The sequence below is a fragment of the Hyaena hyaena genome, unplaced genomic scaffold, assembly GCF_003009895.1.
Source record: "Hyaena hyaena isolate Hyena2069 unplaced genomic scaffold, ASM300989v1 scaffold_262, whole genome shotgun sequence".
In the NCBI taxonomy this organism is placed as follows: Eukaryota; Metazoa; Chordata; class Mammalia; order Carnivora; family Hyaenidae; genus Hyaena; species Hyaena hyaena.
Window position 1 is genome coordinate 1079438 of NW_024080895.1, and position 11849 is coordinate 1091286.

Genomic DNA, 11849 nt, shown 5'->3' on the forward strand with positions numbered 1-11849 from the left:
GATGTCAGAGTAGTCTTTCTCAACTATTGTTTCTCCAATGTTTAACATCCTCCAAATTCTCACCTCATTTTCATTAACACAAAAATTCCTAAGCATTCTACACCTACGTGCTCTCACTTCTTCCTTCTCTCTCTCATCCTTCCTTTGCAACCTATGCTCAAGTCATGCGGAACCCCTGCCAACATTGAACAATCATGATCTTTGTGTATGTCTTTGCACATGTCATTCCTTCTCCCTAAGACATCCTTTCTCTCTCCTATAAATCTCTGACGACTCTCATCAAAATCCTTAGGGATTACCACTTCTAGGCTTTTCTTGAAAATCTCCATTTTTAGACTGAGTTTGATGCCCTTCGTGTGTGCCATTATCATACCACTTATACTAGGAATTGGCGTGACAATTTTTTTCAATTCTCCTAAGGTATATAGTTAGTGCCATTCTAGAGGTATCAGAGAGAATTTATTATATACAAATTGTCTTAGGGCTTAGTTCTCTGCAGGGGGAGGATGGACATTGCCCCCACTGGAAGGGCTATTCTAAACTACAATTCTTTAGAACACAAAGCCTGCTTGCTGTCTTTATTAGTAGCATAGGGCCTGTTCATGCTCATTCATTAAAGGAACTCAAAGGAAAAATACAGAAATAATCCTAAGAAGCTTTTAACTTCTGAGGATGAATGCCCAAATTTTCCAAGATGCAGTCTCTGCCACATCTTAACCAGTTTATGAGTCCCAGAGTGCCTAGCACATAGTAAACAGCCAATCATTTGTGGACTTGTCTATGCCCTTCATTGTTTAAATGATCTCCATCTTGAACTGTACCCAAATAGGCCTTGCAGTGGCACACTACTGACTAAAAATAGGTTTGCAGTTCCAAAGCTGAGAACTCCTAGTTTGAATGACCACATAGAGAAAACTGTGAAAGTCTGTCAAATACTTACAATTTCATTTCTCTGATGAAACGTGATCCTTAACCCATTATATGTTCACTTTGAAAATGGAGGCACTGATACAAGACTAAGAAAACCTCTTATCATAAAGTCTTTTAAAATGCGTGAAATATAAATACAGGAAACCTTTAAATTGGTATTCAACCAAACTTTTATTGGGGTTTTATTGCAATCTACTTTCGGCAATAAGGGAAAGTAACCATAAGAACTCCGATCAGATTTTATTCAACAAAGCAGTTTTTCATGAATGCTTAAGGTCAGTGTATAGTCAGCTCAGCTTCCAGTATCAACTCGAGTACCTCATTATGGAAATTTATGCCCGAATGACAACAGTAAGGCATTGCAAGATCCTAAATCATCTACGCTTAAACCATATTTTACATATAATTTTTAGGACAGAATACTAATACTCTACAATAAATAAGGATTTTAAAAACGTGTTGCTTAGCCCTTGTTGAACTAAATTCAATTATTAGCTTATTCTTTAAGTACTCCAGTTAATAAAGGTTTGATTGTACTTCAAGAACTCTGACTTTTCCAAAGATAAAAAATTAGTTCTTATTTGTTATGACAAAAATTAAGCTTAAAAGCACATTCACACTTGTCCTTAAAAGCATGTTTACATCATATATGAAAGAACTTCTCATGCCTGGAGATATGGTTTATATGGCAAAAAGTCATATGCAAAGAACAACTAGAGGGCAATCCTCCCAGCTCCACGTCCTCCAAAAAGCCACACTTGGCCTCAATGTAAAAGTTATATTTTATTGCCATGCTACAAAATGTATGAAGTTGGCACTGATAGGGAAAAACAGAGAACAAAGGGTGGGAAGGGAAAGAGGGCAAAAGATGTTGTTACATGTATATAACAAGGTTTTAATCAACAGTGGTAAATTTTGCCAATATTAAAAATGCAAACCAAAATTTAAAATGCTGCTATGAAACAGCATTAATATACAATTTATGCATAGTACAGTATCACTTATGTCTTTTATTAGAGAAATATGGAATGTTTATAAAAGAAATTAACCATAGGGGATAAAATTCCTATTTCATATACAATTTGGCAATGGTAGTCCCACTGTTAGACAATTTTTTATAAAAGAAAAAATTAAAAATCTAATAAGCTACCTTTATACAAAGTTGCTATATTTATGCCTTTACGTAGGAAAAAAACATTTATAATGCAAATTAGGACATACAATAATCTTACAATATTATACAATGTAATGAAAATAAAAACGTAACACAAAAATTTTTCCTTTATAAAATGTATATTTTGCATTTACTAATGCAAATGTGGCACACCGGTGACTACTGTACTATTAATACCAGTCCGTTTCCATGCTATTGTTGTCCAATTGTCATAGAATTGCAACTGTACCAATGCTACAAAAGAATTGTGTTATACCCCCAAAAAATGAGGAAATAGGAATGGGGAGTAGGGATGTAAAGAACAGAATAGATAGGGTGCTGGTTTGGGCAGAGTATATTGTGGTATGTCGTAGAATATTTGTTAATTTTTCAAGCCAAAAACATTTTCTATACAATCTGTAATTTCGTACCAATGCCTTTATTCAAATTTGGCAAAAATCAGAGAAAGGGTAATTAGTACCATATACCTCACATATCAGAAATATGAGTAAGATGCCAATACATCAGTTACTTCTGAATGTTGTCTTTGATGGTATGTCTATTTCAAGGAGATACATATATATGTATGTATATAGAAGTATACATACATATACATATATATATATATGTACACACACACACTACACATTGCACAAAACAATTGGGTATTACAGGTTAAGAACTGCACAGGGGGAAGTGGGAAGTACTTTTTAGCTTGTTAAAACCTTTACCTTGAGGCAAAAATACGGTGGCACATTATTGGGAAATTATGAAAACATAAGGCCCCTGTCCCATTTTTAATAGAACATTATTGAGGTACATTTTTATATGTTGTGCCACAGATTTTTTTTGAGGGGGGAGGGGGAGGAGGAATAAACAAACACTAGCTTGACTTATAACATTGAACTGTGGGGTCAACATTAATATCTATAAAAACAAAGATTGCTTGGCAAATTTTCATAAGTCCCAAATGTGATCTATTCTGGATATACTGGGAAGTGAAAAGCTTTTTGCTGAGTCTTCAAGAGTAAAGTGCATATCTCATCACTCCACAGCAGCAGTAAATAAAAGGAACTATTTGCCAATCTTCCTGGAGGGAGGGAAGGCACCATATTTTCATTTTTAAAAGAAGATGAAATTGGGAAATAAAACACATGAAGAAAAAACACAGGTAATACCCATATCAGTTTCCAACCCCTGATCTGGGAAAAAAAGCTGTTACCGCCTGAATGGATGAAAGAGGACTCTATCAGGGGAAGAGCATATAAACAATGATTATATTTCCAAAACCAAAAAGTGGGATCATATGGCCTATCAAAGAACAGAGTAGCTAAAATTAGGTCTGTCTCAGAAAATCTGAAACGTACGGCCACAATAATATCCCCATAAAATATCTCATTCTAAAATGTACCTAGTAACTGGTACATTCTCCCAGGACAGAGCTTAATGCCCATGGCTAGACTACTGCAAAGGACAAGTAGTGTTCCACAAGTAGTGTTCTACATTACTTTTATTAAATAGGAACACGGGTGATTTCCAGAGACATCTAGAAATAAACACCAGTTGTATATTGTATACATCGTCCTAATACTCATAGTACCTAAAATCAAATTCTTAGCAGACAAATTGGTCCCATTTTCATTTTTAAAGCACACAGTATTTAAAGCATAAACTGCAATGATTATATTGGAGCTACCTAAAATATATAAAGCTAATTAGAATCTGGAAGGAAAAGGAAAATGATGAGGAAAAGAGAGAAAATAAAGTATCCAACCTCCAAAATGAAATCAATAGGTCAGCCCTTTCATTTGGAGGCTCTGTCTTGACTGCTTGTTTTGGAGAAAACCGCGTGTACTGGTTCCATTATTATTCGTATTCCTCGTTACAAAAACCATCACATAAATTTGGCACGAATAGCAATCTACTCAGAAGAAAGCGTAAATGGAACAATATATTAAAAATGGAAACTGCACACCTATAGTGCTGTTCTCTTTTTAGAGAACAGTGAACACTTTAGTAAGCACCAAGTTCACAGAGAAGAAAAGAAGAAAATTCTGCTATGCTCATGAACCGATGGCACTGAAAACAATAAAGACACCTTTAATAATTTATTTTCTTTATAATGGTCCCACTCTATTATTCTGCTAATCCAGTCACTGTCCTATAATTAGGTTATTTACTGATCAGGCTGGGTGCTATATGACTGAAACCTTTTCATGCTAAATTAACCTTAGTTACATCGGATAGACAGATCCAAACCATGATCTCAAACATCCTCATGTTCAGAGAAAACAGTAACCTAACCTTTCTATTCTACGTTCTCTGGTCTTCTCTAGTGTTTGAGAAACTGGAACATTCTTGATTTTCTAAGAGTTAGGCATGTGAACTCTCATCAGTTTATAAAACTTCAGTTCAGCTCGAATCCTAAATTATGACACAATCTCATTGCTAGAAGACTTCCACTGTACCTGCTATGCTGGCAACAATGCTAACACTCTACTGAAATCGAGGGATAATCAAAGACCCCGCTGTGAGAAAGGACAGCAGAGCCGAGGAGCACTACGGTGGGCAGAGCACAGCCGCAGCAGCCGTGTCACAGGGGAATCACTGCTAAAGTGCCGGGGGAGCGCCCGCGGAGAAAACAGTACCGTTAGGGAGCTCTGCATGTTAGAAGTAGCTTCCTTATTGTCTCAGCTGCTAAAGAGATCACCGATGGACGCAAGGGAAATTTCAAATTGAGCGAATGTTTTTATCAACTTGAAAAGTAAACAGCATATAAATAAATACTGGACAAGGGCAACCCTGTTATAGAATAACAGTAAGTTCCAAATGAACCTTCAAAACCACAATTTGACAAAAATGAAAACTAAACAACGAACACATAATCCAATTTCAAAACTATATACAAACTCAAACATTTTAAATTGAAAGAAACATTAAGCAACAAAATAAGACATCCCAAACACCAAAGGAAAAAACTGAAGGTAAATGGCAACCTAATGGCACAGATGCCTCCAGAAAACAATGTTATGGTTAATTATCTATAGGAGAGAAAATTTCAAGAGATTGTGGTTCAGATTTCCAAATGTTTTTGGGTAAAGTGACCTGAGACTGATTCTTGAGTCTAGTGGAATTCTCATTAAGATATCTGGGCATGCCCTTCAAATGACATCATGAGATGAGTGAACAGAAAATCTTGACTCCTTCCTGCCCTTCGACACACCAAGAGCAAACCACATTCACGGACACAGGACTCTTTCTAGTAACGCAGAAGGGAAAGGAACTGACTGGTCTAAGGAGGTGTGGTACTTCTATTTCCTTTACATATGTTTTGGCTCAAGTCAAAAAGCCTACAATTAATGAAATAAAGGATTCCTCATGTTACATGCTGGAGGCCATATACCATGAATAGTGAATCTACAAATATTACTTTCAAAGCCTAGAGTTATCTGTTAACAATGCACATTATCAAGAGGCTTTATAAAATGTCTTAAACGCCAACCATGACTTAGACATGAATGATATGCGGACGTCCGGGATATTGATACAAATCAACCAGCATGTCACTCACTTCAACTCTCATTTTAAATAGGCACTGTGAAAATGGGAATGCTGCTGGACAGAAATGAGTAGTAGATACTGAAATGAGTGTTCTTTAAGGAGTACCTGCTCTACATTAATTCCCTTTAGTTAAAGAAGCACAGGAAATATTCAGAAAAAAAATCTTATCAGTCTATAAAAGGAGTTAGTGTTTAGAAATGAAAATGAAGCACTCGCATCTTCATTTTTTAAAACTTCACAAAGGTGCAAACAAGGTAATGCTTTCCCGGCTCACATGGGCAGATCAGTACTATTATGTCTAGTCTTCCTAGATGTGCCATCGTCTCGTGGCAGTGCTTTCTGCAAACTTGACATAGCAGCAGTTCTTTCGATGTCGATCACAGCATACAGCTCTGTGCGCCTGGTAGGGGTCTGTGGAAGGGGCGTGGTAGGCGTTTTTGGAGTCTGAGGGTTGTCAGAGTCACTGCCACCTTCCAAGTCGACCTGTATGTAATTGAGCTGCCTGTGTTCTAAACTTGGGCGCCTGATATCGAAGTTAAAGACCGTCGGCGTACAGTCCCGACGCCTTGAATATTCGATTTTGTGAGCACTTGCCGGCACTGTTACATTCTCTGTATTTACATAGTTATGCATTGGATCTAGGTTATTATGGTAGCCGTTTAGAGATGGGGTCTTTGGTCCTAAATTGTCATCTTCATCCCTACTTAGCTTGCGGGCTTCCCAAACAGGAGGCAAAGATGGTAAATTTTCATAGTTTAGTAATGCAGTTCTTCTCTGAGCTGAGTTGTTGATATTCTGGGTATCTGAGGTACTGCTGGATGTCAGACGACCTCTCCTGACCCCTGAGGCACTGGGGATAGATAACCCATTTATATTTTCATACACCAGTTTGTTCACAGAGGGTGCCTCTCTGCGCTCATCGCTGTCATACCCAGTGTCCCATTCCGTGCTATTTGCACCACTCCCACTGACTTGGTCTCTTCCAAGCTGCTCCAGTTTCTCTTTTTCCATTAACTGCTTTTGAACAGGGGTTGGTCCTAAGACAAATTTGACTCCTTCGGGTTCAAGAAGAATCTGAGGGTCCCTGTCCTCAATACTACTTGGTTCTTCTTTTGGTGTGTTGCTTTCAGCGTTAGAAATCCTAGCCTCCAACGGGACATGCACACTTGTGTGATTTTTCCGCTCTTCCTGCACTCCTGTAGTGTTGACATAGGTATGGACCTAAAACAAAACAGGAAAGTGAATCAATAACTTGCTTAAAACAGAAACAAAAAACGGTGACTGTATCAGTTAATTTTATCACTTAACTTTCTCGATATACTCTTCCTTCAAAGCTTTCATATTCATTTTTCACTAATAAAAAGGTGAGGAGAGGGGAGGAATGTAGAAACATTTTCCTCACTTCATAAAAGAATTCTCTAAAATAACACATAACAGTGTACTTGATACATGAGAAGCATTCTGTTTAAAAAAATCAGGAACAAATTGGGATTATCATTTTGATGTTTTAGAAATTCTCATCAATACACTAAAACGTGACTCAGGAACAAGGAATAATGGCGCCTGGGTGGCTCAGTTGGCTAAGCATCTGACTCAGGTTCAGGTCACGATCTCGTGGTTCATGGGTTTGAGCCTCTCTTTGGGCTCCCTGCTGATGGGACACAGCCTGCTTGGGATTCTCTCTCTCTCTGCCCCTCTCCACGGGTATGTACATACTCTCTCTCAAAATAAATAAATAAACTTAAAAAAAAAAAAGAATATGGAAAAACAAGTATTAAAAAGAGACAACAAATTTATCCTGGTTTACAGATGCTGTGACTATATAAAGAGATAAACCCTACTGGATTTAATAAGAGTACTGTAAAACGCTTAGGTATAAAATAAATACCACCTGCTAAGAAATTGTCACTATTTAGAAAAGGTCAATGGTATTGTGAGGGAACAATATAAAAACATTTGGGAGGGGCGCCTGGGTGGCTTAGTCGGTTAAGTGTCCGACTTTCACTTAGGTCATGATCTCGCGGTTCGTGGGTTCGAGCCCCGCGTCGGGCTCTGTGCTGACTGCCAGCTCAGAGCCTGGAGCCTGTTTCAGAGTCTGTGTCTCTCTCTCTCTGACCCTCCCCTGCTCATGCTGTCTCTCTCTCTCTCCTAGAAATAAATAAAACATTTAAAAAAAAATTTTTTTTAAAAATAAAAAGTAAAAAATAAAAAAAACATTTGGGAGACTATACATAAGATTTGAAAAACTCAAAAATAAAATGCAAACTGAGGGAAGTGTAATTATAGTAAATAATTTATGAATTTATTTACTTTGTAAAGAACACGAAGAAATAGATTTTAAAACAGGAAGTATTTCTTAATGATATGTGACCATATGGTTTACAAAAGATAAGTATAACTAATTAATAGAGAGTCAGTGTTCGACCAAATACTTCATTTCTCAAATGAAAGAGAATACTCTGGGATATCAAACAGCTTCCTAAAAACCTTGACAACAAAATCTACCTTTCTGCTAGTAGTCCACTAATGTAAAAAACAGTATAAATTCCAAAAGCATCGGTGATTATTGTAACAGGAACTGTTATAATTTGCCTTTATCCATAGACACACCTCTCCTGTGAGCCTGCAAACTACCGTGATGCTATGTTTCTCTCCACACCTACACATATTTGGCCTATGTCAGAAAATATATGCTGTTTCCTCTGATTCTTAATCACAAAAGTCGCACATGAACAGTAAAAGCTACAATTCAAACTGACTAAAATTTTCAAGTATTAGCCCACACAGCATCGCTTTAACCCCACACAGGCTATCATCCTGTCAGACAGCAGCTCACGCTTACTTGCTCCTCGGCCACGAGCAAAGGATGTGTAGATTCTTCACCTACTGAAGGCAGGCGTGCGCTTCCCACAGAAGGATGTCTGCTTGAAGGATGGGAGGAAGCATCTCCAAATGAGGGATATCGGGGATATCCATTAGGTAAATTCTGAGCAGCAAACCCTGGAGCTGAGTTTTTGTTTATTGGTTTAAGAAGAAAAGCAGGATATAGGGGGCGGGGCGGGGGGAGGCAGGACAGAGAGAATAAAAATGAGTGAGAACCGAACAGGCACGGAGAGAATTAAGCAAGGTGTTTCTGGTAAGACACAGCAGAAACAACACAAACAGCAGAGCATAAACAACACACCCATCCACTCCAACTTTCCATTCACATTTTAGATAATATGGAACTTTTAATGTTTTCCTAACTAAAATACTAAAAATGTTTATAATTATAGACATAACAGTCTTTTAAAACTGATGACCATTAGACTTATGTTAGCTAATGGTGATTTCTAACATGTTACAGATTACATATCCATAATCCATAGTTTAAAAATGTCTGTTACTCAAAATATAAAAGAGAAAATGGGTACTTACTTGTAGGTGTTCGAGGCGTTCTGGGGACTTCCAACTCTGTCTGATGATTATTCCTTTCTACAACTGGCTCTTCCACCACATTTATACTATTGTTTTGCATAATCTCTTGCAACATGTTAAATAATTCTTCTGCACGAGCACACTTAAAGGCGAAGATTCCTACAAACATAAAAAAAAGGGAAAAATAGTAGCCACAACTTTAAAAAAGATGCAGGAGTACCTATCAAAGAACAAAATGGTAAAGTAAGTATTCTATTCACTGACAGCAAGAAAGGCCTTTTAAATAAATGTCTGATAAATAACATTCTCTGTTTCTAAACATAAGCCCAAAAGGAAATTCACAGAATAATTTTCATATGTCTAAGGGAAATGGCCCAAAACAAGGCAGGCAAAAACAAGAACTGAACACTTACTTTAGATTGTTTCTTAACAGCAGGGGGAGCCCAAATCACCATTACCAAGGTGATCCTTTACCATTTGACTGTCCCTTGCTCGGTGTTTTACAATCCTTCCCTTGTTTAATTATTACAATAATTCCATAAGGCAGGCATCGGAATTTGTCCCTAATAGAGGAGGAATCTGATGTGCGACGGAAATCGTGTAACTCGCCCAAGCCCTTTTCAAGCAATCGGTCGCAAAAAACCAAACCGTGTTTTGTTGGACTCCAAAGTTTAGGTTCTTTCCCCAAAAAGTTATAACAGTAAAGGAACAGAGTCAATTTACTGGAACTAATCATATGCAGAAAATCTTAAAGTTAATATTATAAGTCAAAATCCTGGACATACAGAATGTGCTTAATAAATAAATGCCCAATCAATGAATACATAACGTATTATATCTCTTTTTCTGAACAATCCCCTTATTTGGGGAATTTCTTTTCTATCAGGAGAGAAGTAAAGCATTAATTAAAACGTTGTATGTAGGATAAATAAAAGAACAATTTTCAAATGTGAAAATGTTTGTAGAAAAAGTTAAAAGCTCTACCTACCTTGTCCAGTTTGACACCTTCGACCACTTTCAAAAGAGAAGAGATTTGAATCGTAGCCATAGCGCCGCAGGCAGAGGTAGTGCCATTTTACTGAATCACGTTTGCGAGTATATAAAATCAGTTCTGTGTCTGTAAGTTCCATAATGCCAGAACCTAACTCATTCCCATCATCATCCACATTAATGACCTAAAAAAAAGAAAGCTCAATTAGTGCTAATCTGAGGCACCCACTTGATGGCCATACACACATTTCACCAATTCGTCAACAAAATGCACTGCTGTTGATTGGTTCAGTTATTCACTCCTTTGTTAGCTCATTCGTCAATCAATGTGTATTTAGGCCATGGCCTATGTAGCAGTGTAAGATCTGCTTTTATCCACAAGCAACTCATTTCCAGTGAGAAGATATAAAACACTAAGTCAACAACACAAAGCTGTATATGAGTAGTTGACAAATGGATGCAACAGAGGTTGTAAAAGGCAGCAACTGTGGCCTAGGGTTGCTGGAGAAGCCTTCACCAAAGAGGAAGGGACTTCAGCTGGGCCTCAGGAGAGAGCTGGTGGGTCAGGGGCTGTAGGGCATATCCTGAAGATGCAGTGCTACGGCACAGACAAGGAAAATATGTTTCAGAGAGACCAAGACAGGACTGGCACAGAGTTCATGGAAGGGAAAGCCTTGCACTAGTGAGTTTCTGAAAATGGCCAGAGACTATGAGGAATAGGTAACACTTCGAGAGAACGGTCCATATTCCCGGGGCAGGCAGAGCACTATGCACATATTTCTCCCATTTAATCCTCGTAACAATCCTAAACTGCAGGGAATACTATTTTTTCCACTGTATTGTACACAAACGGAACAAACCTGCCCAAGGTCACAAAGTTACAAAGCCACAGGGTTTCAACTTACACCCTACGTTTGTGATCCAGGGGCTATGACTTATAACAACCTGAGGTCAGACCATGAGAGACACTAAATGGCTGTGATTAGGTTAGAAATGGAACATATATGCTCTAGGTAACAGAACACCATAGAAGTTTTAGAATGATGAAAGAGTAAGATCAATCTGATGCCAACTGCAGGATGGTCACAGAGGTGAACTGACTCAAGGGTAGAGTCCAGCTAAGAAAGTATCCAGGCATGAAGGGATGTGGTGGCCAGACTGAAGAGGCACCTATAAAATGGCATTTTAAAAAGTATTTCTAGACCTGTATGGCTAATTGGATATTCAGGACCAAAGGGAAAGAAAAGAGGACTCCACACTGTCAGTAAGAACATCGTCATCATTTGTTAAAACAAGAAAAGGCAGAGTGGACACAAAGAGAAGTAAAAGGGTCTAGAGATAAAAGTAAGGAAGTAAGACATATTAAGTGAAGAAAAAGAAGAACATCAAACTAGGAAGTGAAAGATATAACTCAACCAGTTTTACTAACCTTAAACTTGTTCCGATGGTTATCTGGGACAGTGTCTTTATCTGGACAGCTACAACAGCTACCCATGGCTTCTTCAGAAGACCATGTGAGTGCTACATGAAAGATAATTTGGATAAAATTATTAAATGTAGGATACAAAAATCATAAAACAGAAGAAGACTTTAGAAATCATCTAACACAGGGGCACCCAGGTGGCTCACTCGGTTATGTGCCTGACTCTTGATTTCAGTTCAGGTGATGATCTCATGGCTTGTGGGTTCTAGCCCCTGTGTCGGACTCTGCGCTGACTGTATGGAGCCTGCTTGGTATCTCTTGCTCCCTCGCGCAAGGAGGGGAGGGGGGGGGGGGGGGGGGGGGGGGGGGGGGGGG

The 11849-nt window shown here is 38.2% G+C and overlaps 1 protein-coding gene across 3 annotated transcripts in view; it reads right to left on the bottom strand.

Moving 5' to 3' along the window:
• Positions 1-1693: 1693 nt before the first annotated feature.
• The window catches only part of FRS2 (fibroblast growth factor receptor substrate 2), a 113200-nt gene continuing 103044 nt past the window's right edge, over positions 1694-11849 (bottom strand). For all 3 annotated transcript variants that reach the window (XM_039245635.1, XM_039245634.1, XM_039245636.1), the window contains 5 exons: positions 11481-11572; positions 10050-10236; positions 9062-9220; positions 8487-8650; positions 1694-6865 (listed from right to left, as the gene is read on the bottom strand). In XM_039245635.1, the coding sequence (XP_039101566.1) occupies positions 5915-6865; positions 8487-8650; positions 9062-9220; positions 10050-10236; positions 11481-11546 (1527 nt within the window). In that variant the 5' untranslated portion in view covers positions 11547-11572 and the 3' untranslated portion in view covers positions 1694-5914. The remainder of the gene's footprint in view (positions 6866-8486; positions 8651-9061; positions 9221-10049; positions 10237-11480; positions 11573-11849) is intronic.